This window comes from Porites lutea, chromosome 10, assembly GCF_958299795.1.
Source record: "Porites lutea chromosome 10, jaPorLute2.1, whole genome shotgun sequence".
Lineage (NCBI taxonomy): Eukaryota > Metazoa > Cnidaria > Anthozoa > Scleractinia > Poritidae > Porites > Porites lutea.
In genome coordinates this window covers 22,614,969-22,642,388 of record NC_133210.1, presented here as the reverse complement: position 1 = coordinate 22,642,388, position 27,420 = coordinate 22,614,969, and the positions used below count along the sequence as shown (strand labels likewise).

Sequence of the window (27,420 nt, the reverse complement as noted above, 5' to 3'; positions counted from 1 at the left end):
GGGGGCCAGGGATTTTCCCCGGCTACTAAGAGAGTGGCCCCCAGCTACTTTTATTGGAAAATAGAAGAAAAATAGAACCACAAGAAATGCCTAGCCGTTAGATTCCCCGCCTACTTGTTGTATTTACCCGGCAACTTGAAATCTTAGTGACAACCCTGGTAGACTGTTCCAGACAGTTGCACCTGTATAGCGAAAGCTCCTTTTTAGGTAGTTGGCTCTTGGTAAAGGGACATTGTGATTTGTTTGTAGAGTCCCTTAAGGCAAAGCCTGACGTCCTGCGCTCAGTAAACATAGAGGATAAATAGTCAGGAGCCAGATCATTAAGAGTTTTGAACACCATTAAAGCTACTTGAACTTGACGTTGGGCAATGAGGTCTTTCCAACCAAGTTGTTGTAACAATTACCCAGCATCAGCATCATGAGAGGAGGAAGTGAAAATGCGAGCAGCACGATTCTGCAGTTTTTGTAATTTTTGCGAGTGCGTTTTGCCACAATTCCCCAAGACAATACTACAGTAATCGAAATGGGGTTCTACCAAGGCATTGTAGATGTAATGTAGTATTTTTGGCGAAACAAAAGGTTTAATTCGCTTAATGGCGCCAATGCCGGAGGCAATCTTTTTGGATAGTTTGTCGATATGACTATGCCATGCCATGTTATCATCAATAAGGATCCCAAGTGATGGCAGAGAAGCCATTTGTGGATGTTACTTAAATCACGATTCAGACTAGACTGCATTGGGTGTAAGTCTGCGCTAGCATATGTTATGTGGGTGTCGTCTGCATGCATCCTAGGTTGACAGAATGATAAAAAGTTTGGCAAATCATTGATATAGATCAAGAATAGAAGAGGGCCTAAGATAGTTCCCTGAGGGACCCCACAACGCAGCGAACAGACTTTGGAAAGCGAACCATTGACGACGCATTTCTGGGTACGGTTATTTAGATATCGCTCAAACCAATCGTAAGCAGACTCCTGTATTCTGTACAGACTAAGTTTATCTAAAAGAACATCATCATTCTAGCGCATTTCCATTCATCTGGAAATAAACCAGAACTTAAAGACTTGTTGAAAATATTACATAAAGGGATCGAGATAAGATCCGCAGATTCCCGAATAAGTTTGCCTGAAATATTATTGAGACGTGTTGCTTTGGATTTAGATAATTTATTTAGGAGAGAAAAAAGATTGCTACTACTAATTGGACTGAATATGAACTTGTTGTTGCTGCTAACAATGCGAACGGCATAACTTGAACCGTCAATAACAAGGGGTACCTCATTAGCAAGTTTGGTTCCAATTGTTGAAAAGTGGTCATTAAATACATTGGAAAGCTCGTGAGAATTGGTTGCAGAGTTCTCGTTAGTTTTAATTCTTTCACAGACTGTTAATCATTTGGCAGGTTTTACGTGGGTCCCTATTAGACTGAATAAACGCATTACCATAATAGGATGCCTTGGTACATGTAGATTTAACTTCTTCATTGATCTTATTACGTAGCCTTTAGTACACAGCCCACTCTTGAGGATCGTTTGACTTAATAGCTTTCCGTTTAGCAACATCGCGATCACGCATACCCTTCCGCAGGTCTGATGTGATCCAAGGTACCTTGCCTGACCTAACATGTTTTGTTTTGATTGGAGCATGACTGTTCTTAATAGTAAAAAATTTAGCTTTCCAGTCAGCCCACAAAACGTTCGGGTTATCACTGGTACAAGACCAATCCTGTCGAGAAACATCCCTGTGATAATTTCCTTGATTAAAATGTGCAGCGTTTGTTCTTGTGTTGTTTTTAGCTGCCAATGTGTTGATGTCAGAAAGTGGTGATGTGAAGCTTGCAGACTTTGGAGTTGCAGGGCAGCTTACTGACACGCTAAATAAAAGAAATACATTTGTAGGAACACCTTTTTGGATGGCTCCAGAAGTGATCAAACAATCTGCATATGACTCCAAGGTAAGTTTCATATCCTAACTACTTTAAAACTATGCAGTTTATGAGTTGGTCCTAACCAATTAAGGAGTACTTCTCAGTGTCAAATCCCAGCCAAAGAAGAAATAAGCAACCTCTGTCATCTTTCTCTTCAAGGGAATCTCTCAAAGGACAATAACTCGTAATTGCTGTTTGGTAATTGGTAAAAGAAAAGTTTAACTTGAAAAAGTTGGCCCATTACTGTTTTTTTTTTTAGGTTTTGATCATTAACATCTAGATTTTGAAAGCCAAAACACATGCTTACATTTTGTATAGAGAAGTACATGTAGGGTATTTTTTAACAAGACTAAACCATTATTTGGGGATTTTCGTTGAATCCAACCAGTGAGAACTAAGGATAGAGAAACGTTCTTGCTACAGACACTCCCAGAAGAGGACAGGGCCACTTATCTTTATGTCCTCTACCATTTAACTTTGAGGCTTTCCCATCATCACTTACTTTCCTTAACTAGCCCAAAGAATTCTCATTTTAGAATTGAAGGATGAAAAGGGCCTCTGCTATTTAGTCAAAATTATTTGAGTTTGGTTGGCTTTACTGTTGATTGAAGTGTTGGATGGTAATGAAAATTGAACGACTCGCTGGTACTTTCATCTGTTGTATTGTCTATGAGTAGATTAATGCTGAGACGTAGAAATGTTCCTGATAAAGCAATTCATTTGCTTGTAAGGCTACTTAACAATGTTCACTGTATTTAAGAAGTTGTTATATGTAGACCAAAAACAACAGAGGGCTAAGAATGCTCCCCCCCCCCCCCTGGAAATCTGACTTGGGCTGGCATCAAGGTGAATTGCACATTTCCAACAGTGGTTAGCTGGAAATGATTGCCGAGGGGAGATGCAAACCACAAGATGGTTGGCATACTAGCAGCAATACAGTCCAACTGTGCCTACAGAAGGTCATGGTAGACTGTGTTGAGGGTCTTCGAAAGATTTAGAAGTACAGTCCCAGTCCTTTGTAAATTATCTCTACAACACTGACAATGCCCGTATTTGTTACCCTTTCAAGGTCATGAACACAGTTGTATTAAACTGTGACCACAGTTACTTCGTGTTCTATGTGGCCATTTTGTCAAAGGCTTTAAATATATAAAGACCCCTGTTTATACTATAAATTGATTGGCAGTATGTGACACTCATAAAACTCTTTGCCTTTAGAAGAGGTTGTAGAAGTACATTTATAATGATGTTTCCTCTTACATAGGCAGATATTTGGTCTCTGGGAATAACAGCAATTGAACTAGCTAAAGGCGAGCCACCGAATTCAGATCTCCATCCTATGAGAGTCTTGTTTTTAATTCCCAAGAACAACCCACCTGAATTGAATGGAAATTTCAGCAAGGCCTTCAAGGAATTTGTGGCCATGTGTCTCAATAAAGACCCTAATGATGTAAGTCATAGAACAGTTAAGTGCTTGTGAACGTATTTCAAAAACTTGCAAGTACCATAAAATTCTGAAAGACCGAGGGTGTACACGTTTAAAAGGCCTTTTTTGTGGGTTCGATATTTTTGAGGGGCTTATTGTGGGAGGAAAATTTGCCTTTCAAGCTCTTCTGAGGTTATGGCGGAGCTTACATGCACTGTGCATGTGCAGCGGAGCGTCTATTGCTATAGAAGTTGGAAACCTATCTATGAGAGAAAAATATGTTATGACATCAGTGTACGTACGTAAAAGTATTCTTGTCATTTCTAATTTTGTTTGACTTACTGAAGAAACTTTCCAAAATAAATTTTTAAGGTTATGCTTTTGGTCACGCCCTAGGATTTTTGACATTAATGCGCAAAACAACTGAAGCCTTTTGTCATTTTAAGATTTTACCTTTTCCTGTTCTTCTACTGCCACCTCAAAATAACAGCTGCTATTAAGATCCCTTTATTATTAAAAGCCTGTTTTTTTATTTGGTATTGATCTGAGGAAAACGTCGCATCGGGACTAATTCATAGCTGCATTTTTAAAACTCCATGCTTGCTTTCGAGCAGAGTATTTCTGACCACACTTACCAGCTTTCAGGAGCTGAATCTCAGATGAGCTTAAAAACTACACCTATTGCATTATTTATATGATCGTTCAGATGACAGTAGTCCAGAATAGGACTGTTGTTGACAGTGACTTGCATTTCGGCAACCTATTTCTGTCTTGTTTGACTATGTAGAGTCTGTCGGTCTTTTAGCGGGTTTAAAATAATAAACTTATAAACATTTGTCTAGTTGTAAATGGAAAGAACAAGTTTTAAAGGATACGCAGTATTTGTTGTAAGCGAAAGTCTTGCTTCGTCTAGTATTTGTCATTCCAAACTTGAAGTCGGCTAAAAACAACGAAAACAATGATTTAAAAGGATTTCAGAAACATTTCAGTCACACTACTTGCTATCTTGGGTAAAGAGTGCTTTATTGTACTTTACTTTAATTCCGTTTTCGTTTGTCACTCACACCTGGATCTATGTATCAAACATGAAGTTTAACGTCTCGAAGTGTAAGGTGTTAACAGTCACGCTTAAGAATTCACCTTTAACGCATGAATATCACCTTGCCAATACTTATATAAAACGTGTTTTGGAAGAAAAAGACCGCGGGGTTAATAAGGCTTATCATCTCAAGCAGTTTATCGTGAGACTCCGCGCATGTTCTGCATATTGTACTCAAGACTAACAGAATGGTAGGTCTCCTGAAGATAACCTGTCCACTTATTACAGATGTTAAAGTCAGGTGGACTCTTTATCTCTTTCTAGTGAAGTCACAACTCTCGTATGCCACAGAGGTGTGGTCTCCCGGAAGAGTCAAATTGACAACGATCCTAGAAAGAGTCCAGAGGCGTGCAACTCGCTCGATACTTAAAACTAAAATCGGCGAGGTCTCCTACAAACAACGATTGCTGACTCTTCGACTACTTCCACTTACTTATGATAGGGAAATTAGAGATCTTGTTTTCCTTTTTAATTGCATTTCTGGATCTACTGACTTAAATATTGATCGATTCGTTACCTTTGTCCCGCATGACCGGTCTCGTTCTCAGAATCCTGCCCTAATGTTAAAACCTGCCCACTGTAAAACCACTACTTTTCAGGCCTCTTTTTTCACACGGATTGTATTTAACCGTGGAACACTATTTGCAGACTAGCTACTTCCGACATAGCCTGCGAACGGCAGACGTTTCTCAGCAGCGATGAGCGAGGAGAAACTTCTGCCATTCGCAGGCTACTTCCGACAAATTCTTCAGCCTAAGCATTTTTAAGATATTATTATGTGCGTGCTACTTACTTTTCCTTGTTAGATACTTCTTTTGACATGCCCTGCACCCTGCACCTAGTTCCTCTCTCGCAATTGTCCGTGCCACCATTCATAATTTGCACTTTAATTACTGTCTTTTGCACATTTTTATTAGATTCCACTACTAACACATTTTAACTACCGTTTTTTAAGAGAATTTTTTGTAGGTTTTACTTAGCTTGGGGTTGCTCCCCGCATGGGTTCGCGCTATTCCCCATTGGTCTCTTTCATGCTAGTATTTGTCTTGTTTCTATTTATTTGTTATAATTGGACCAATCAATTTGTTTACATTAAAAAAACTGAAATTAATTTTGCATTATGTCGCTATTTTCGTGAAGTGTGGGTCAAACCTGTGCAAGAATGAAATCATAATTGCTGTATGGATACATGGTGTGTTATTTGTGTCTATTTACACATTCTTTCTCTTCACCAAGAAGAAAGTACATGAAAGAGTTGTTGTTTGTTACCAACAGACTTATACCTTTGCTAAAACGAGTTCACCTTTTTAGAATAAGTAATACATTGTTATTTAAACATGTAAAAACTAAATAAAGAATGCTCCGACGTTTCGGTGAACTGTTGACGCCATAACCAAGGACTGGAAATAAATTAATGTGAGTTCAAAAAGAGTTAAGGTACTCTAAATTTGCATAAATGAAATAGAGCTAGACAAAGACTGAAGCACGGACTGAGTCTGTTTTCATTTTGAAAGGCGGTCTTAATTGTTTGATTTTACAGCTAGTTTGCACTTAAAGGTTTGTTGGCCCGATTTTGTAAAGAAACCATTTGGTGAACACCTTAATTTGCCCGATTTTACATCCAGATCATCTCTTAAGACAAAAAAAATCGATTTAGAAATCATAACCTAAGAACGATGTTTTATAACCTGTAAATTGGCAGCCTCCAAAGAGTTTCTAATTAGCTTTTGAAGGGGCTGTGATGGGGGTTCTGGTGCTTTAGTCTGGTCAACAGTTCTTTTCCAAGCGCACTAGTGTGATTGAATTTGATTTATCTTTTTTGGGTATTTGGAGGAGCTTATAAATGGTGGAGCCTATTTTCAGAATTTTACTGTACTCGCTAGTCATTTTTGCCCACAAAAAATTATACAAAATGTATCACACGGAAGAGCTTTCATACCTGGTGAATGAAGAAGTGAGGAAGGAATTGATGTCTGGCTAAAACGGTTTGCAGATTTTTGTTATCCCTCCAAACTCAAGCATTACCTGATTTATTGTGATTAGATGCATTTTAGTGAATTTGAAATTATATGCTGTGAAGGGAGTGTTTGAATGTGTTATATAGAATTTGTTTGAGAGTATGTTTTCCTTATAAATATATAGATTTAGCCAGGGCTAAAACCGAAGCTCTCGTTAATTCTCACGAAGTTAAGGCCGTGGCGCCCGCGAAGCGAGGTTATAATTTTGTCGTCCGCGGATCGCGCGTGGATTATAGCGCCTTGTAAACTCGGTTGGCCCATTTATATTTGTATACATCCGCGGTGTAATGACATCATCAAGCGAGAACTTTGATCAGCGTTGTTTTGACTGTTTTTGTGGCCGTTTTGGCAATCAAGAAATGCTTTTAGCGATTACTTTTGACGGCAAAAATATTTTTCTGAGAGCAATGAAGCAATTTGGACCAGTAGCTTTAAGTAAATCGAGGTAAAAGAACATTTGTCGTTGATTTGACAGTGCGTCTCACTCCGCTTACGGTTTTTACAGCTTAATAGGTCCCGGGATATGTTTGTTTGTTGGAAGTACGTACCTTTCAGTTCAGCTTTTTACTATCAAATCTTTGCCCTTCCCTGAAATCTACACCTTTGAATTCATGTAACACCAAGACAAACCCACAATGAATTGGTCCTTTCCCGCCGATCGTTGTGACCGATGGATCAAAGACTGGTTTCAGCTCCGTACATCTATCGGCCGTTGAACCCGTGACTGAATTAAGACCGAAAATGGTGTTGAAATACGCGTTGAAGCTAATTTTCCTTAAGTGTATCTTTGAATTTATGATAAATACAGCTCCACCAGCCTCAAACAGTGTCTGTTTCAGACAAAAATGCTTGGAATATAATAGTTTTACCTCAGTAATTAATCTGTGGCAGTATGGCTCTGTGTCTAAACACGATAATAGCCGATTGTACGTGCAAGGCCAGGAGCAGTCGGGATGATGGTTCCCCCTTTTTTCTTTGTGGTACACTTTTTGTCCGTTTTTGTTTTGTTTTGTTTTGTTTTGTTTTGCTTTATTTTGATCACATTTTCCCTTTGGCTTGCTTCCCTTTATTCTGACAGCTAACCCTTTACAGCTTCGCGAGACTTTTGCGATAACGTATTTCTAGTACACTTACTCAAGCAAAAACCTAAAATTGTGTAATTCTAAACGGCGATGGCAACGAGAACAGCAAAACAAAAGGTCTTCAGTAAAATGAGTAACAAAAAAACCTGCAACTGGTTTTGCAACATTGCTGCAAAACAAGTTGTGTAGCGATGTTGCGCATTTTATCACCCACGAAAAAAACCTTGCAACCTTATTTGTTGCAAGACAGGTTCGAACTTGTTTTGCACCAATGTTTCAAAACAAGTTGCACGTTTTTCGTTGTTGCCTGTTTTACTGTAGCATAGTTAGCAAAGAAAAAAAACTTTGCACATGCAGCGCACTTTCTTTGCGCATTTCTTTGCCGTTGTTTTGCACGACTGCAACGTGAAACTTACTAGTTACACGTTTTGTGGAGGAAATGTCGTATGTGTTCCTATTCGATTTTTTCTCTTTTCTTGCTTTTTTGCCGCTCATTTTCACCTCGGTGGCCGCTAGCATTTCTCATTTTCTCACCTCCAGTACAAAAATTTTTGTTTTTTCCTCCAACGAAATTTGTCTCCTTGTGTTTTATCTCTCGCTCTAGCTCTTTTTCTGTTATCCACGTCAGTGGAAATTTAGTCGAAAAAAAGACTCGGCTTTAACAGCTGTCAATTCATCTTCATATGGATGGCGTATATAACTGACAGACTTTTGTAATTTTCCATGTCCATGGGCTCCTGCCATGCCTTAGTATTGTGCTTGTGGTAACTGTGACATTTGACATTGGCTTACATTTAGGGGTGGACGGACCTACGGACGGTCACGTGATTGCCAAAATGTCTCGCATCTATAGGTTACCATTTTTTCTTACCCATAGTTCTCCACTAGCTCTGCTATAATCATTAACCAGTGTAAAGTTCTTGAAGAGAATATTATTCATTTGACTCTTGACATAGTATAAAGGTGTGTTCAATTGAGTTTAGACTGAAGCAGAAAGATCTTTCTTGGCTGATGGAATTATTCTGTGATGACCTTAAAAGGGAATTGTGTTAGCTTTTTAAAATATCTTTCGAGGACTTAAATATCTTCTGGTTAAGTTTTCTGCCAAGACCTCATTGCCAAGGTTTCCAGGCTACTTTTTACAGTGTAATTTGGTTAAGACCGTTGTTTTGTCTTCCATCTGATAGTGCTATGACATTGCACTGAGCAGATTAGGGACAAGGGAATTTAATGCCACCCGCCCCAGCTGCAGTAGTTACATTGTAATTGAAAAAAGAAAAGACACGTAGTTGACCTTAATTTCAATTTTTTTTATTCTTCCGGGTCAGAAATTTTCCTTTGTGATAGCAAAAAAGTTCATATAAATTATTTATTTTATTTGTGAGTGGGAAGGTGTAACAAATTGTTCAACGCAGGCCCCAGGAGAAAATTGTATTCTGTTTCCATAGACCTTCGAGAACTACTTACTAATAATGGAGAAAGCTCTGCTCAATCCGCCATTCTGTTAGATGTACCAAAACGTTATTCAAGCAATTTCATCTCCACCTCTAGTGTGTTGGCCGGTCAAAATTTGTCTTTTGATTAGCTGGCGGGAAATCCTCCAAGATGCTTTATCTTTTTTTTGTAGTTTAATTTTTTGTAGAAGTAAAACCGTACCTATTTTATTGAAAAGTTGTGAGCGAGTAAGTTAGTCCCTTATTCTGAATGCCAACTGAATGCCAGAGTTGCAGTCTAGTCAATGTTTTATTGATCAGTCACGAATGACTGATGAAATGAAATGAATGACTGCAAATTATGGATCTAAGAGGTATTTATGTAACCTTGTTCTTGGTTCTTAGTAATATTTTGCTAGAATTGATCTTTGCTGGTTTCCAAATGTAGAATAACTGTATGTTAACTTTTGTTGTAGCCTGTAATCATATTAAAAATTATTGGCCAGAAAATATTCAAGGCATTAAATTACAAAACCTGTGCCTTCCACAAGGTGTTGGTTTGTGCTGTAGCAACACTTTGGCACCAAAATATTGCACATTGACAAAGAGACTGTTTGGTGGAAAAATTACTGTTGGGGACTTTTTGAATTAAATTTAAGATGAAAGTTACTAGTAAATTATGTGATCACTTACTCGTGTTTTTTAACCATAAGGCTTTTGTTTTCACAGAGACCTACAGCAAAAGAGCTTCTAAAGCATAGATTTATTAAAACTGCGAAGAAAAATACATATCTGGTAGAATTAATAGAGAGGTATAAAAACTGGAAGCAAAAGTGCCGTGATGACGATGACAGCAGCTCTGGAGAAGAAAATGAGGAGTAAGTAAAGCAAATACCCTTGGTAATATACTTTTTTGAGAGACCAGACACATGACCTTAGAAACCATTGTGTTATACAGACTTAATCAGCCAATGCCACAAGGTCTCAGACTGATAAACAAAAAAGTTTTAAAACTTTTGCAGAATGATAGAGATAAAGCGAGATTTAAAAATGGCAAAGTTTGAAAGCGCTGCATGAATTCCTGCTAGTCCATGTTAATCATGATATGCCTTAAGCACTTATCGAGAGAATAGTGAAAATTCTCGATAAATAGCTTTGCTGTCTACACATATCAGGGTAATTTTAAGAACGCAATGCTGCTGCTGTGGATGTTACAGTATGCATACATTTTGTGCATATTTACTAAATTAAAATTTGCACCTTTTAATTTCCACATTGTTGGTTTTTGCCGTAAAACAGGTATAATTTTGCCCAGCTTACGGCTCGATTTTGAGGAGGTGAGCTTCAGTCTCACGAGCTGAAAAAGTTGTTGAATTGTTCCTTTCACTTTGGCTCCAGAAATGTGGCAATAAAAGTTAAATTCAGATAGGTGTCCCGAGTCAAGCACTATGCTGCCTTTTTCCCCTGATGCAAATTTACAGCTCCTGAATTTCAGGCAAGAGTGGAAAGCAGACTTTCAAGATAGTCATGTGGCTAAAAAGTGACCCTGTCCCTTTGACTGTGCGTTTTACTCACTCTACTTTCCCTTCTTTTGCTTTTCTTTTCCCTTATTTTTTTGTTTTGCTGGGCATTTACTGGATTTCGGTGTGATATTTACTGTTTCACCCCAGTGTGCTCCAATCTCTTTTCAAGCGTGTGCAGCAATATACCCAGTGCCTCAATGCGATGAAATCCCCACTGAAGACAATGCTTTTTAAAATGGCCTATCTTTAGATGGGCATTTGCTTTATTATTTTGCATACTATTATGTATTTTCTTTTGTTTCCTATTTTTTTGTAGTGTGTAAGATGTAATCAGTAATTATTTTTTAATTATATATAATTGTAGAATTAAGTATAGTAAGATGAAATTGTAAAAACTATTTTATAGTTAGTATAAGCTTTAAAATTGTAAAGCGCTATGAATAACTAGTATTAATAGCGCTATATAAATGAATTATCATTAATCATTAATTATTATTATTATTATTATTATTATTATTATTATTATTATTATCCCAAAGAAGTTGCTTTTCTCTGATTCAAGTACTTTTTCAAGTTTGTGCCTCTACCACTTCCCTTTCAAAGCCTACTTTTTCACAGAGGCACTAGGGGATCACTTGAGCTACTTTGTCGTGCCTCCATCTCCTAAAATACTTTTGGGCTAGGTTTTTCATTCAGAAACTATGTGCACCACTGTTATCTCTTCGCTAGTGCCACATCATATTTGATTATATTCCAGATAATTTTTTGGTTCTTCTAGCCGGGTCCTGAGCTGCTGTTAGTAATCCCTCATAGATTCAAACCATGAAGCTAGAGGGTTGTGTTGTCTTATTGTTTGTCTCTTTATGGAAAGAACCTTCCGTAGAATATCTGCCGATCCCATCAATGTTGTTATTTGGATTTCCTGGAAGTTGTTATTTCCTGAAATTTTACTATTGAGTTTCTTGAGATCTTTATTTGTCACTTCTAACGCACCTTTGCGCACTGAAATTTTTTGCTGTTTCCATCAACCATATTCTGATGATTTTTAATCAAGATCTTTATCCTTCAATAATTTTTCGGGATCTTGGGTGAAAGTATTTTTGTCAGAGGGTATAGCCAAATCAGTGAAAATGTGTTTTTTTTATCCTGATTTAGATTAGTATTGATGACAATGCCAAGGTGGCTTGCAGAAATTTCTCTATCTGTATGAATAGATATATCATAGAGGATGGTGATGGCATTCCTTTCTCTTCCACCGTTTTTAGGTTGTGTTTGTACCACTTGTCTACGTTGTGCAAGTTGTACTCCCTGCAGATTTTCCAGTGTATTTAGATTGCAACATTGTCGTTCTGGTGTATGTTTTCTGTTTTCGCCACCTCTGGGCAGTTGTAAGACAATACATTCAATAGTCTCCTGTTAGTTGTTGCACATGCGACATACTTTTGTGGGGATGGTTTGGTCATGTGACACTAGAATGAGCCCCTCTGATTTGGCCTGGAGAGCACAGGATTTAAGCTTTTTGTTTGCTGCTTTTTGTTTTACGTGGGCTTTGTAAAGGAACAAGGTGGTGATCAGCGAAATCTCTTCAGGGCAATAAAGGCACTCCTTATGCCAAATGATGAAATGTGTTTCCCCAATTGTCATGATAAGGTGGCTCTGGCAAATGACATTGCCCGCTTTTTCCATCGTAAGATCCTTAATATCCGTAATGAGCTGGACGGTATCGGTGTTACCCAGAACAGATGTGGTGACCTGATTGACGACCCTGTTTTCAGCTCAGATCTCGAACCACTACGTGTTTTCAAGGAACTGACAGAGAAGGATGTATACCAGCTCATTCAGGCTTCAGCTAAGAAAAGCTGTGTGCTCGATCCTTTGCCAACTTCTATCTTACTGAAGAACTCCTTCAATAAACACTTCTGTGGTTAATTTTTCCTTGACTCTTGGACACTTTCCAGCTGCGTGGAAAGCTGCTCTAGTTGATCCATGGCTCAAGAAACCTTGTCAAAGCGCCTCCCTTTCAAATCTTAGACCTGTGAGTAATCTCCAGTTTATTTCGGAGCTTTGGCGAGAGCAGTGTACAACCAAACCCAAGAGCATTTAGTGCGATCAGAGTTGTACCCAACGCTCCAGTCAGCCTATCGAGCAGGCCACAGCACGGAGACGGCTCTCCTTAAGGTACCCAATGACATCTTGCTTAACATGGATCACCAGAGGGTCACTCTACTAGTGCTGTTAGACTTGATACTTTAGATCATGATCTAACCGCTTAGAAAATGTCAGAAAACATACAAGAAGACATTCTGGTTACTAATATTTTAGTTATTCAATGTTAGATGAATAATGAATAACATACTAAGTTTTACAAAAGGCTTTTTTAATAATTAGTAAAATTTAAGCGAATAAAAATCGGAACGAACTTTTGAAACACTCTGTATGAGCGAATAGTCTTCGGCGAAACGATTTAACTGGAGCATGATCATCCAGAACTTCAACTAACAATTTTTCCCAAGCCCAATATACATGTACATCCTCAGGGTCATCAAAGGCGTACGCCGTCGAAAAAGGAACCAAACTAAGGTCGCTACAAAAAGAGCCTTCATCAAAGTTCTTGAAAGAGAGCCCCCGGATAATTTCGGCTTTAGGTTGCGGTAATTTCTTATTTAGAACTATATAAACTAGGCAATGATCACTGAGGCTAACCTCCAAAATTCCTGATTCTCTGAAATAACCTGGAACATTCGTCAGGATAACATTTAAGCATGAAGAACGCTAAGAAGATATTCTTGTGGGTGAATTATTTAAAGAATCCAGATAAAAAAATTCACAAATGTCCGGTAGACATCTTCCTTGATTTTTATTATCCAAAGGATTACTAATATAACAATTCAAATCCCCCAAACAGATAATGTTGTCGCACAGCGAAGAAGCTTTATCCAATAGACTGTACATGTGGGAAGTAAATGGTATATTATCCACAGAAGGGGGCTTGTACGCTGCTATCAGTGCGAATCGAGTTTGACAGATAGTTAAGTCTAGTAGTATTGCTTCCACGAATTTACATACTATTTTGATGGGGATGGCTGTGGTGCTATCACTCACAAAGATCATGACGCCACCACCGCTATTTTTTTCTATCTAGTCTGAAGATATTGTAACCACTGTCATGCAATTGAGAATTGTGTCAATTTTGAGAAGTGCTGTCATTTTTCGTTTCTTCAATGCAGAGAATGGCAAAAACACCATCAACAAACCATTCCCTGATTTCAATTAACTTGCTAGGAAGACTATTTACATTTAGAAGAGCAATTATGCATTCTTTCTTGTTGGTTTTCGTGGAAGCTTGATAGTTGGTTTTCCGTAAGAGCTCATATTTTGAAGAGGGTTGCCATAAGCTGGATCTTGCTCGATTATATCTTCCACATTCGCGAAAGGTAGGTGTTGTAACAAATTTCCTATACAAGTGGGACAATCCCAGCAGTAATTTAAGCAAGACAAAACTGTTTGTAGTGTTTCGCAGTTATTCCACCCCACTATATCTGAGCCTGTTGGTAACAACTATCACAAGTAGTCGCTAACTGATTCTTAGCCACGGCACGTCCACAAACAGAACACTTGCTTGTGGTTTTCCACTAAAGCTGTATGTTACAAGCCAAGGTGTTAATGGCTTCCACTCGGCAGTATTAAGTTCTGTAGTACTTCTTTCATATCTTTTCTTTTATGACTGCATTCTGGATGCCACACCCAGATATTTGTTAAACCAAACATTGTATGTCTTGATGCAAAACCTTAATTCAAGGAACTATTAATGCTATCAATGCAAAAAAAGAAGTTAAAGCCCCTGGAAGGTGTGGTATTCATGCAGAAATCTGAGAGCATGGCAGTATGGAACTCGCGTCTAGACTGCACAAACTAGTTCTACAGATCAGAGAAACCGAGGTAATACCACAAGGAAAGATGCTATCTAATATTGTGCCAGTCTCAAGAACTATCGAGGTAATTATTTCCTCTCAATACCTGGAAAGATCTCGGCGGAGATACTCCTCAGGTAATACAGTACTTGGGCTTACGTTGTGTAACACCCTTAAGTGGAACAACAATATCAAGGAAATAGTTACTAAGGCATTAAAGTGTCTTTATATTCTTAGGGTCGTGAAACGGGCCTGGATCCCCTCTAGTTACTTCCTTAATGTCTACTTTGCATAGATACGCTGATTGGAAGTGTTGTGCCACCTGGTCAGACACCTACCTGTCTATTTAAGTGACAAGCAAGTCCAGAAAAGAGCATTGCATATCCTGTTCCCCACTACCCACTATAATGTCGCTCTTGATGCTTGACGCATTGACCTGTGCTTTAGGGTGTGGCATAGCATCGGTGACCACCCAGAATCACGCCTGCACTGCTTATTGCCTCCCTTGCGTGCTGAGAGCCAGCCTTACAATTTTCACTGCAGTAACAAAGTATTTTATCTATTTTACATACATATATATTTTGGGCATTATTGTAACCCAGTCTCAAGATAAGATAATGAAATTGTAAACTTTTTTAATTTACCTTATTTTTTAAACCCAATGTAATTTACCTTCTGGTGCTAGTTTGTAATTTGTAATAATAATAAGAAGAATAAAAATAAGAATAATAATATTATTATTATTATTATTATTATTATTGTTATTATTATTATTATTATTATTATTATTATAGTGAAATAGTTTTTAATCGATATGGATTGTTTTAATTGAAGCGAAATGTTTTTAATTCAAATAATTTTTTAATTAAATGAATTTTTTCTAACCAAAACTAAGTGTTTTTTGCAAATAGTGTTTTGACCAAAGTGGAGGTGGCTAGTAGTGACTACTTACCGAAGCCGCGAAGCGGCGAGGAAATATGCACTACTAGCCACCGACACTGAGGAGAATAATTGTTTTAGTATATACTAAAACAGTGAGATAATTGAGCACAAAAATGATGATTTTTAACTCATTTACTGTTGCCAACGATTACAATTTTGGCGCGCGATGACCGAACGGCCGCGGTCGTCGCTTGCTTGGCGCCAAGTAAAACTTTTGAAGGCGTTTGTTCAGCTCTTGCGGGGAAGTTTCTTCAAAAGGAGTTGTGAATTCTTTTTGCATTTAAAATCATTCTGTAAAAAAGATTATTAAATTTAGTTTTAAGCTTATTTATGAACAAGTCAACTAAATAAAGTAAGGCAAGACTTAAGCATAATTTGCATTTGTAAACAGAAAACTTTTTCACCGGTTTTATCGATAAATTCAAGTCAAAAACACTAAGCTGTTAAAACTTCCAAACCGAACTTCGTCACCTTCATGTATTTTGGGAATGACTTGCTTAGTTTGTTACGGCAACAAACCGGGAAGGCATTTTGCTCGCAACTTACGTGAGTTTGGCGTCGCTCGCTCGGAGGAACTGGAGGTGAATCAGCGAATAGTGCAGGATATTCACTGATTGAGTGGCCAATCAGAGCGCGCGAAAAACACTATCCACTGTTTTAGTATATACTAAAACAAAATATCGCAACCGCTGTACAAGAACATGGTTCATTGGGCAAACTGATGTTAGGGTCTGTCACCTACATGCTGAATTGTATAAGGACGTAGAGCCACAACAGATGTATCAAATGCATGAGAACAAGAAAAAGCGTCCGTATTGAAGGAGGGTTTTTTGACGTTGGGGAGCATGGAACATTTACACCTTTGGTCTTTACAACAATTGATGGAATGGAAACGGAATGCCTGAGGTACCATAGCCGATTAGCGGAGCTGGTTGCCATCAAGGAAGGGGAGTAATATGCCAAAACTTTGTCATGGATCAGAAGCCGAATTTCATTTGCATTATTAAGGCGTGCACTCGTTTGTCTTAGAGGCTATAGGGCAAAAAGAACACTGACATCGTGATTGAAAATGCAGAAGGTCCGTTTAGGGATACAAGGTTTTATTCTCTTCAACTATACTTTTCAGAAGCGGATAAATTTTTTGTCTTGACTGTGCGAAAGTGATATTGTGCTACCAGAAATGATGCCAGTAAAAGTAAATTATAATGATTTTACACTATATAAAGCTTCGAGTTAAAACCTGAAAATAATTTGTTAAAAAGCTTTTTCGTCTTTCTTCGGTGCCGCAAATTCATACGACGAAGTCACGGTTGGAGGTTGTCCCTTGAGAAGTGATGCCATTTGCTTTTATTGAAATGAGTGGATGAAAAGTGATTGTTCTTTTTGATATACAAATCATGTCCAGTGACATACAAATCATATCACAGAGAAAGCAAGATCAACTATTACAGCTGATTTTTAAGTCGTGGCACAAGCCGATTAATAAAATGGATTACAAAGAGATAGGAATTGCTGTTACTGAAACGAAAAAAAACAACTTAACAACAGCCTGCAAACCACTAAACTTATGTCATATTAGGCCCCTTTGAATCGTGGAATATAACACCTGTTTTAGTCGATGAAAATATTTAAATACGGCAGTTGATTCAGACGTTGGATATAATGATGCCGAATTTAACTCCGTTTGTTGTACATGTTCCCAGTCTCTAGAAAAAATTGTTATCCAATATTGATAAGGTTTTCTACAATTAATGCATTTTATTATACATCAGACTCACTATGAAAAATCTGATTGGTCGAGAGCATTCAATCAATTCACAATAGCTTGTGAACTTGACATGATAAATGCAATATCTGCTGCAGATATTGCATTTATCATGTCAAGTTCAACGTCTGCCTGGTTACCAAGCCCTTGGAGTGTTCTCCTCAGAAACAGAATGGCTGAACGCTTCGCTTCTGTTTCTGAGGATGAATTATGAGGATGAATTATGAAAAATGTCTGTGTTATCTGCCGAAGCCGAAGGCTGAGGCAGATAACACAGACCTCGGTTTTGATAATTAACAATTATTCCACGAGGGCGCGTTGGATATGAGATGATAGATAGCCAACGAGGCACGTAGGGCCGAGTTGGCTATAATCATCTCATATCCAACAAGCGCGAGTGGAATAATTGTTTTATTAAGAACGCCCACAAAATCTCGTTGAATGTCCCCGACTAGAACAAACCGGAAAAGACAAGGGACTTCCGCTATTCACATGTCACACGTCTATCAAAACTGTCAACGCGCGAACGGACTCGCCTGGACTGCATGAATGAAAAATCAAAACATTGCAGCGATGAACATTAATTTTTTAAAAACTCATCGGGATTCTAGGATTTTACACAGCAGGACAGCTAAAAAAACCTGGCAGATAATGTGAAGGAAAAGAATTTTTAAGTGACAGCCGTCGAAATTACTGTGAATTTGGATTTTTCGGTGCAGTAAGAACAACGGAGAAAAACTAATACCGCGGTCGCTTGTTATGAAGTTGTTTGAAACCAGAAGCTGGTTTTGCTGAACGAGAAAAGAAGCTATACCTATACTGCCGCCTCGATTGCTCTAGTGAATGGCTGCATAGCCTGTATTTGTAGCTGGTTACTTGTGATTTATATTCTTGATGTCGGATAAACAAGCCGCAGTTATCTATCGGCGAGTGACTCGATCGGCGAATGGCTTCGCGATCATGAAGAAACAACACTTGTCTTCTTTCGTAGCTGGTCAAGGTACTTTAGTTCCATGTGTTTTCATGTGTTTTTCGACAAACTTTCAAACAAGCTCTTGTGGCTTTTTTGTTTGTTTTTGTCTTTTTTCTTTCGTTGAAATTGCATTTCTAGTATTCTAAGAAATGAATTAAAACGATTTGCGTCGGGCACCGTTCCATCCTTCGCGAAAAAAAATCTCAGCTAGCTTCCAATTTTAAACTGACGCGTACGCCGACCATATATGGAGAGCATGGTATAATAGCTCATATACCATAACGGCTAAGCCAATCAAAATGCTAGAATTGCATTATCCAATGATTCAGTTTTTAATAATTCATGATATCATGCTCAACCTCATCCAATAATTGTTTAATATTCGTCACATGTGAAATGCGACTTCTAAATCAAATGTTGAACCTAAGTCGAATTTTCGACTGTTTCAGTCGCAGATTCGGCAAAGTCGTATTTAATTTGAAACTGTCCGGTTTGGTTGATTCAGACGTCCCATCTCAAAGCAGTTACCTCTCGAATTAAATTAGGCACGGGTGAAATTCGACGATTGAGCTGGGTAATGATAACAGTGTCCAGTATTACTAAAAGTACCGGTAGATAAGCTACGATACATGCGGCATTTTTTATATTCCTGTGAACTTTGCTTTCAATTTACCACATAATGTTACTTGCTATATGCACCACACAGGTTAAAAAGAGAGTAAAAAAGGAAAGGAAAAAAAATAAAGTTACGAAAAATTTGCTTCAAGGGGATCCGAACCCAGACCATCAGAATCAGTTAGAACTAAAATTTAACACCTCTGTCCACTGGACCACCTCGGCAAAGACTGACAATTTGAGTTTACAAGAGGTATATATTCCTTCTCTATGGTGTTGACAGTTTTCAAGGATGACGTTTTCGTTTTTTTTTAATTTCCGAGTATAATTAAATCTTTAACTGATCGAAACTAGACGTAAAGCTCAAGTAAACCCATTAATACTCTTTCAGGCTTGGTCCATGCCGGGGAACGTTTAAGAAATTTATGAACTAGCGATCGCGCGGCTACCGACTGAACCGAATGACCTTACGATTCTCTCCCTTCTCGTACTAAGGTGTCTTTTCATCGGTCGGGGAAAACATTAACACAACGTTGTTCATCGTTATTTCCACTGTTTTAGGTTAGGGTAGTAGACCATTTGGCTTTCAGGGTTGAAAGAGCTGCTACATGACCTCTCTCCCCGTAATGAAGAAAAGCGATATGGCCGCCAAATACATCCTTTTAGTTTTTAAAGTTCTCATTTATTAACAGACGTTGAACATTTATTTCGGCAAACAAACAGTTAAGTTGAAAAAGGATTTTACAAAAGTCTCAAGAGTAGATCTCCTTTTCGATTTTAACTTGCAATATCGGTCAATGTACGCAGCTTTTAAACTTCTGGCTCAGTTTTTGTTTGCTTTTGCTTTTTGCTTTGAAAATGGAATAATAATAGCTCAGAGACAATACAGTGTAAAGAATTGTTGAGAAAAACAGCAAAAACTTGCCAATTATTGACAAAAACGGACCGAAACATTCAAAACGCTTTGATGACGTGACTGATGACGTCACGTCTCTTTTTTGGTCATGAAAAAAATATAAGACATTTCTTTCTTGCAAATTTTCTCTGCCGTCGGTCTAGTCTCCCGACTTTTTCGCTTATGTTCATCCCCCGCCCCCTTACCTTTTAAATGCCGGACGTCAACTGGTTATTTTTAAATGCTCCACACAACCCAAACCTCAATTTTAACCGAATAATGAAATCTTGTCACAGCATCAAAAAAGTCTTATTCAGCGATGGTCACGTGACCGATGACGTTATCACCCTAGATGTGACATGAGAAGATATTTTATGGCGAATATTATCTTGTTGTGGTCTGTCAGTCTTCTACGTATAAAATTCTCAAAGTTATAAAGCTTTTTAAAAAAAATTGCCTCAAAGGATTCTGGGATAATGTTTGTGATAATTATAATTTACTTTTATAATTATGCCATTTGTAATTCTTGACTTGCTTAGTTAGTCTCTGAAGCACCGGGGCGAAACCATGGTCCTTAGGTACTAAAAAGTTCACTTGATTGACAGAACCTTTCTGAGGATGTGAGCTGTTCCCCAAATAGTAATTTTTGGAGCTCGTTGATGCTGGCTGTACCTGGAATTTTGTCGACATATTTTTCCAGTCCCGTTTTAATGACCCCAGTCATATTAGAAGTAAGAAGTAAAAAGTAAGAAGTTTATTGTACACTCCCCTGCGGAGTTTATCAGTGATACAAGACAAAGCGATAATTCATTATCAAGTATATATAAAAATAACTTCCCAAAAAAATTACCTAAGTTTCCGTTTAAAATTCTTATGATACAATAAAAAAAATCCCTATGATTTTAATTTGGATCTTTATCTAGCCTGTTCCACAAACTGACAACGCATTATTATTATTATTATTATCATTATTATAAGATAGATAGATAGTTTATTAAAATAAATGCATTGGCAGCCAGAGGGTAAATTGCGTCTTTACAAATAAAACTAAGCTAAAAATAGAATAATTTACAATACATCAATATTAAAAATATTAACAATTCATGCATATAAAATATAAAAGCATTAAAACCGAATAATTTAATTGTACTATAGGCACGATGACAAAATAAAAGTGTTCTTAAAACGGTCTGTCTTGCACTTTTGAAGCGCAAAGTGTTGGTGATTTCCTAGTGAATATGGAGCCTTATTGGCTTCAGTTAATAACTTGTTAAGTTTGTTATCTTTTATTTGCCGAGGGCAGCGTTAAGAACCTTGTCACATATGTCCTGGCAACATGAAATAATGGTTGGAATACCAGCTTCATTAAGTGCCTCGTCATAAGAGAGACTGGGGCAAATGATTAATAATGCCCTTTTTTGGACCTGCTCCAGCTCACACTGTAAATACTTGGTCAGAGCGTAAAAGAAAACAGGCGCTGCATAAACTAGGATTGATCTTACAGATATGGCATAAAAGAGGACTAAATCCCTACATGGAAGCTTTGCCCTTTTAAGCTGAACTAGGATGTACAAACGTTTAGACGCCTTTTTTACAGTTTCGTTAACGTGCTCATTCCATGATAAATCGCTTGTAATTATCACACCCAGCAGCTTTGCGCTTCTAACTGCTTCAAGTTGGTTACCATTTACAAGAATAGGATGGAACTCAGACTACTTTTTAGTGAAGGAGATTCTAAGTTCTTTTCACGTTTCCCTGTTCAGTTGAACCCTATTATCTAGGGATCACTGAGATACACAGTCTGCTATATGTTGTGTATTACTCGTTCCACCCTTAGCAACTACTTCTGACGTTGTGGTGCCAAGTATTATTATTGTCGGGCACTTTTCACAGAACTCTTCCTCACCCAAGCAAGGTTAAAAAAAGTTGTAAAAGTTTCATACATTGTGGCGTTCACAAGTGTCTCGGCAACATTTCAAATCTTCTGGAAACTGTTCCCAGTGCACCGGTTACTATTGGGATGACTAGTAGTAAACGACAGTTCCAAATTTGCTTGATCTCGTATTTCAAGTCACAGTAATTATCGATCTTCTCTCTTTCCTTGCTTACTATTCTTGGTGTCGAATGGGCAGGCAACATCAATTATAATGCACGATTTTAGCTTATTTAGGAGCACGATATCAGGTTTGTTGTGTTCAATGTGGCGGTCTGTTTAGGTCTTAAAACCCAACTACAGTTTGTACTTCTCAGAATCACTGACTGGATCCGGTTTGTGATCTTACCAGTTTGCTGTCCTTTCAAAACCGCATTTCCCGCTGAGATCCCATTGGATAACCTGGGCGACCTCATCATGACTCTATGACTGGTACTTCTACTCTCTCTCCACATATTGTGCGTGCCTGGGAGACATTTTGACTGTCAACAAGAACGCTCTTAGTAGCGTTGAGTCTCGCTTGCTTTGAGATTAGTTTTGTTGTCAGCTGGTTATGCTACTTTTTCGTTGGGAATACAAAGCGAATGTTATATCACATAATGTAAATACTCAAAACGTAAAAATTGTAAGGAGAGAGAGGACGCCTGCACATCTTAGCTTTACACCAGTGTACTGAAGCCTTTGATGATATTGATATTGCTCCAGTGAGGAGGAGAACTTTTTCAAGGATTTTACACTCAAAAAATTGAACGATGATTTTTATCAGTATAAATATATCTAGCTTCTATGTAGCGGACCAAGATACGGCTTGGTACAGTTTTGGTCCAGCACAGGACTAATTCGAAAATCACTGTGTTTGCCCATTATTAGGAATATCACAGAAATCGTGAAAAAAATTAAGAGTTTATATGGTTTTGGGGGACGCTGTCACAAAATTACAGAGGTTTGTATGGCTCTTTAATCATGTTTCAAGAGTCGTAACTTGATCCCTGTTCAACCTTAGAGCACCAAACTTGGTCAAATGACCAATCTCAACATGACCTTTTATATGGTGGTGTTAGTTTATCGATTAGTTTACATTTGAAACTCGCCCCAGTTCCCTACGCAACTCCGAAATGGCCAATACAACAGACAGTTAATTCAGTTCGTACGTATTTATGTTGAATTTGTTGTCCGTTTAAGAAGATATCAAAATTGCGTGAAACTAATTACATTTTCCATGGCTGCTTGGTATCTGCTTTTAATACCTTCGTACAGTTGATGTTTACGCGATCTCAGAGTATAATGTTTAGAGCTTTACACAGCATGCATTTTATAACAGTATCAATGGGATAAAGCGTTTCATTTTCCAGGGAAATCTCACTTTCTCGTCAAAACAATCACTGATTCAGTCAGACTCGGAGTAGTTTACTTAAATCCGTTAAATTTAGTCCTCAGTGAGTCAGTACAGCGAGCGGGGTTATGTTCTGTGAAATTTGTCTACAGTCTGCGGCCCACATCACCACGAACCACCATTTATACATTTATTTTATTTTCGGGTTTTTTTTAACCCATCCTTGATCCTTGATCCTGGTTTTCCAGTAAACCTGGAAGTTTGTTCTTTTTTCGAGCACTAAAGTTAGTAACTAACGCTTTCAAGTGATAGAATTTCGTGGACCGACCCGTTCCGTAACTTATTACCTCAATACACCACAATAATTTTTAATATTATTTTCTCGGGGTATTGACTTTTTAATACGCGTGCATATTACACGAAAATCAAGGATCTCGATTCGTGGAAAATTACATTGCCAAACGTGTTCAACTTACGTGCGTCATTTCAGTCATCGCCGAAAATAAAACGCATGCTCATCACAAGACTTATTTTTATACAATGATTAGTCACGATTCTTATCCCCAGTTTCCACGGTCTTTGCTAGGAACGCCTGGGAGTCTGCCCCCCTTTTCGCGAAGGATAGACAAAAAAAAAGTCCTGCATTTTTAGAGTTAATTAGACCTAATTAGCTTTGTATGCGGAGCCTGATCTTGTGCGACAATAAGAAATCCTTCACTTTTTAGCTTCCCTCTCTTAACGACTGTCTAAGTGAGCGGTTGGAGCAGGTGAAGAACTCCCTGCCGACAAAAGCTAAGGAAGCTGTTGAGTTAGCTACAGAGAAGGGATCATCAAATTGGCCGACCGTATTTCCCCTCGAAGAGTTGGATTACAATCTGAATTGCGATCAGCTCCGCAAGTCTGCTGTGGTACACAACAGACTCATCCGCCATTCCACCTGTGGTCGTGAAAATTGAGGGAGTGAACGTTCCCTGTTCGATGTTCATGACTCTTTCTGCATACTGCCTCTTCTTCTCGTTCTTATGCTTCTTGTAGATTTGATTAGGAAGAGTCTGTAAGAGTCTGCATTAGGGTGACACACCCGAACGTCGAAGAATGGAGATCTCTGTCTCTCCCAAAAACCTCGAGCATGAATATCCAACGGGCATCAGGGGCTTTGTTAGCGCCATGATTTAATGTCTCCCCAGTGACCTCCTGAAGGACCGGCTCTACTTCCACATCATTACAGACCATCCTTGACATCTCTGCTTCCAAGTCGCGCAGTTCGTTATGGCGCTGGATAATGAATCCGCCGCGCTGACACACCATTGCGTGATCCACGCTAAATTGAACACCGCATGCGCAGATCATGGGCGTGTCCGTTATTTCCCAGTCGTACCGTAACTTGATTGCATCTCTAAATTCCTTCTTAAGAAGGGAGAAAGTTACGCAAGCGCAATTTCCTGGATAAGAGCTAAAGTATCTTTCGCCATCGTACGCTCTGCGATACTATGTTTGGGAGGCTCAAGATCCAGAAGACGACAGCTAGACTTTGTTGACTCTGATCTACAGATCGAAAATGTTATAGCCTGCCCGAATTAATTGATTTTTTATTTTATCTTGCTTTATTTTTCTTAAACATTTGAAAGAAACTTAACAATTAACTTCAAAATTAACTCTTTCTAAGCTAAATTAAGTGCTTGTTAAATTGACAGGAATTGTAAATAGTGTTTTGACTTAATAGTTTTTTCTTATTTTCAAGCGAGTTAATTGTAAATAGGATTTTAATAGTTAGCATTGTTGTCAATAAATTTTTTCTTATTATTATTATTATTATTATTATTATTATTAGTATTAAAAAAAAAATAATAATAATAATATTGTGATAATAAAAACAAAGATTTCTTACATTTAAAAAAAAAAAATTAGTAGCATCATTGTTATTATTATTATTATCATTATCATTGTTTTGTGTATCATTTCAGAGATGGAGTTGGTTCTGTAGGCACTTCAAAGTGGATTTTTCCCCAAGAAAGAAAAAATCCTTGGCCCATAGAAGGTGAAAAACCAGAGAAAGTTGAAAATGTTGTTGGTGCAGATATCAATATTCCAGATGCTTCCCACAAAGTACGTACTGCATTGTTAACATAATTCACTTGTGCCAGGAACTCCACACAGGATCGTCTTTTAAATTTCTCTGGATATAAACAGAGGTTTTGGAAATGGCAGACCTCTTCTGAAGCACAATGATGCTCTGATTGGTGTACTATTTGACTGTTTTGCAGCTTTATTTTTTGTCGTTACCGTAAGCATGTGTGCACTGATAATGCCATCAGTTCGCACAATAGAAGTACAAGTCACAGTTGTGCTGTTAGATTTGGTTATGCAAAGCCAAATTGAGGTTCTTAGAAAACTGTTTGAGGTACAGACCCTCAGAAGCTTAGACATATATCAGAGAAGTGCAAGATTTTGTTACTTTCACTGGCCAAAACAAAGACCTTGGAAAAATTTTGGAAGGGGTGCAAGGATAAATGTATGGTTTGAAGAATGTGACTTTTTATGAGTTCTTAAAAAAGGATTTTCTTATGCATTACTCACTGCCTTGATTTAAAAACCATTGTGTGTGCTAAAGAAGTGCCCCAAATCTGGAAATTTCCTAACCGACTACTCTCAGTTTCCTTCAGGCAGAGGTTGCATCCAGCGTTGCATAGAGCTCAAACTTCATATGAGTAACTTGGCTTTAACTATTGCATTGATTTTAGGTACCAAATGACAACAAGAAAGAAGGAAATTCAGCATCTAAGTATTTATCAACTCTTTTGTTGCCAGTTTTGACCAAGGTAAGGACGTCCTCGCTGGAATCAATTCAAGAAGTATAGTGAAATAAGAACTGCTTGTCGGTTCTCACTTTGACTTCTGTCGTACATCGTACTACAGATATCCTGAAAGCCACTTATGTACTTTCAAGGCGATGGCAGTCACATTCTGTACTGTCAGCTTAATATTAGGATATTTGCAAAGAACGTTTCATAAATGTGTTATCTTTATATCCACAACAAGCTTTCAAGGTATTTTCTATGAATTTTGGTGTATTCCTTCTTTCAGAATTTTTTTAAAAGGCTACCTTGAAATTAAAGAACAACAATTATAACTAATAATAATAGTAATAATAATGTGACGTAAAAGTAGTGTTGCAAGTCTCTCTGACAAGTGAAAAAGGCCTCTCTAATTTCCAGCAAATTTTCTGTGGCTTCCTCGTGAAGATCGCATGTTCAGGGAGATTTTAATTTGCGAATCTTTGTGTACATTTTTACCGTATTAAAGTACGTTTATCTTTCTCTGATCAAGCTATTGAATAACATTTTAAACCACATCACAGCTAAGGGCAGTCTCATCTAGTACACCTGTATTCGACGTTCTCGCTCATTGCTGTAAACTTAAAAGACTAAAATTAGTTATTAAAGTTGTGTGTTTGTTTGTGGACTGCAAAAGAAGTCGTCTGAAGGCCGTTATGGACTGTTTTTCGGATTCAGACCCAAACTTATGATCAAATGCAGTATAATGACTTGAAACAACAGTGAATATCATCTTCCGTAATATGTTAAAACTGACCTAAAGGCATTCTTTCTTTTTCTTTCCAGCTTAGTTCAAGTCACAGTGGCCAGGAACGTTCAATAGAACATCTCATTGATGCATTTAAATTAGTAGAGACATCTTGTCCAGGTCTTAGTGATGACCTGGTCGAAAAGATTGTAAATCATGTCAAGCATGCGAAAAGGTGAGGAAATGATCTGCATACGCGCGGGTTTCTCTAATTTCTTAAAATGTGTAGGAGATTTGTCCTTTTACTGTTTTAGAAAGGAAAAAATCAAGGCAAAATCGCAGTTTGTTAATGAACCACTGATGAAACCCGATATGTAAATGTAAGTTACAATAAAGTTCGTTTACAGAGTTACCAATTTGTAAATAGACACAAGTACTAAATAAAGTAAGCAAAAACAGCAAAACATGGCACGCTGAATTTACTAACAATCCCTTCCCAGCGCTATATTGATAACAATAATAATGATTTTTATAATCATGATAATGACAAGAAGCGATTTCGATGCAACAAATCGACACCAGTTGTCCATGGTCTGTACTCTTATCGACCACAGAAATGATTTCAACATGTTCAAACACAAGTGGAAAACCGCAGGTGACTGGTTTCACTGTAAAATTAATCTGGACTTATCTTCGCGCGATTTTACTGGCTATTTTAGATCACGTGGTGGCAAATTGGAGGAGAGGTTTCAAGCAATACACCCTTCCCGTGTTGATATTTGCCCTTCGAGATTTTGGTTGTAACAAAGCATATTAAAGTCAACAGAATTAGTTAAATTCATGTAAAGCGCTTTTGATAATTTTAATGTTAAAAGGCGCTATATTAAGTGAATAAATTATTATTATTATTATTACTATTATTACTATTATTATTATTATTATTATTATTATTATTATTATTATTATTATTATTATTATGATTATGATTATGATTATTATTAGTTTCTTTTCAGTCTTTACCAT

General features: G+C 37.7%; 1 protein-coding gene across 2 annotated transcripts in view; it reads left to right on the top strand.

Annotated features, from left to right (window-relative positions):
• The window catches only part of LOC140950153 (serine/threonine-protein kinase 26-like), a 44,196-nt gene extending 17,335 nt beyond the window's left edge, over positions 1-26,861 (top strand). The window contains exons 6-11 of one of the 2 annotated variants that reach the window (XM_073399340.1): positions 1,797-1,954; positions 3,192-3,377; positions 9,715-9,863; positions 24,840-24,981; positions 25,617-25,694; positions 26,496-26,861. In XM_073399340.1, coding sequence (XP_073255441.1) covers positions 1,797-1,954; positions 3,192-3,377; positions 9,715-9,863; positions 24,840-24,981; positions 25,617-25,694; positions 26,496-26,636 — 854 coding nt within the window. In that variant the 3' untranslated portion in view covers positions 26,637-26,861. The remainder of the gene's footprint in view (positions 1-1,796; positions 1,955-3,191; positions 3,378-9,714; positions 9,864-24,839; positions 24,982-25,616; positions 25,695-26,495) is intronic. The other variant, XM_073399341.1, reaches the window with a different exon arrangement.
• The last annotated feature ends 559 nt before the right edge of the window (positions 26,862-27,420 follow it).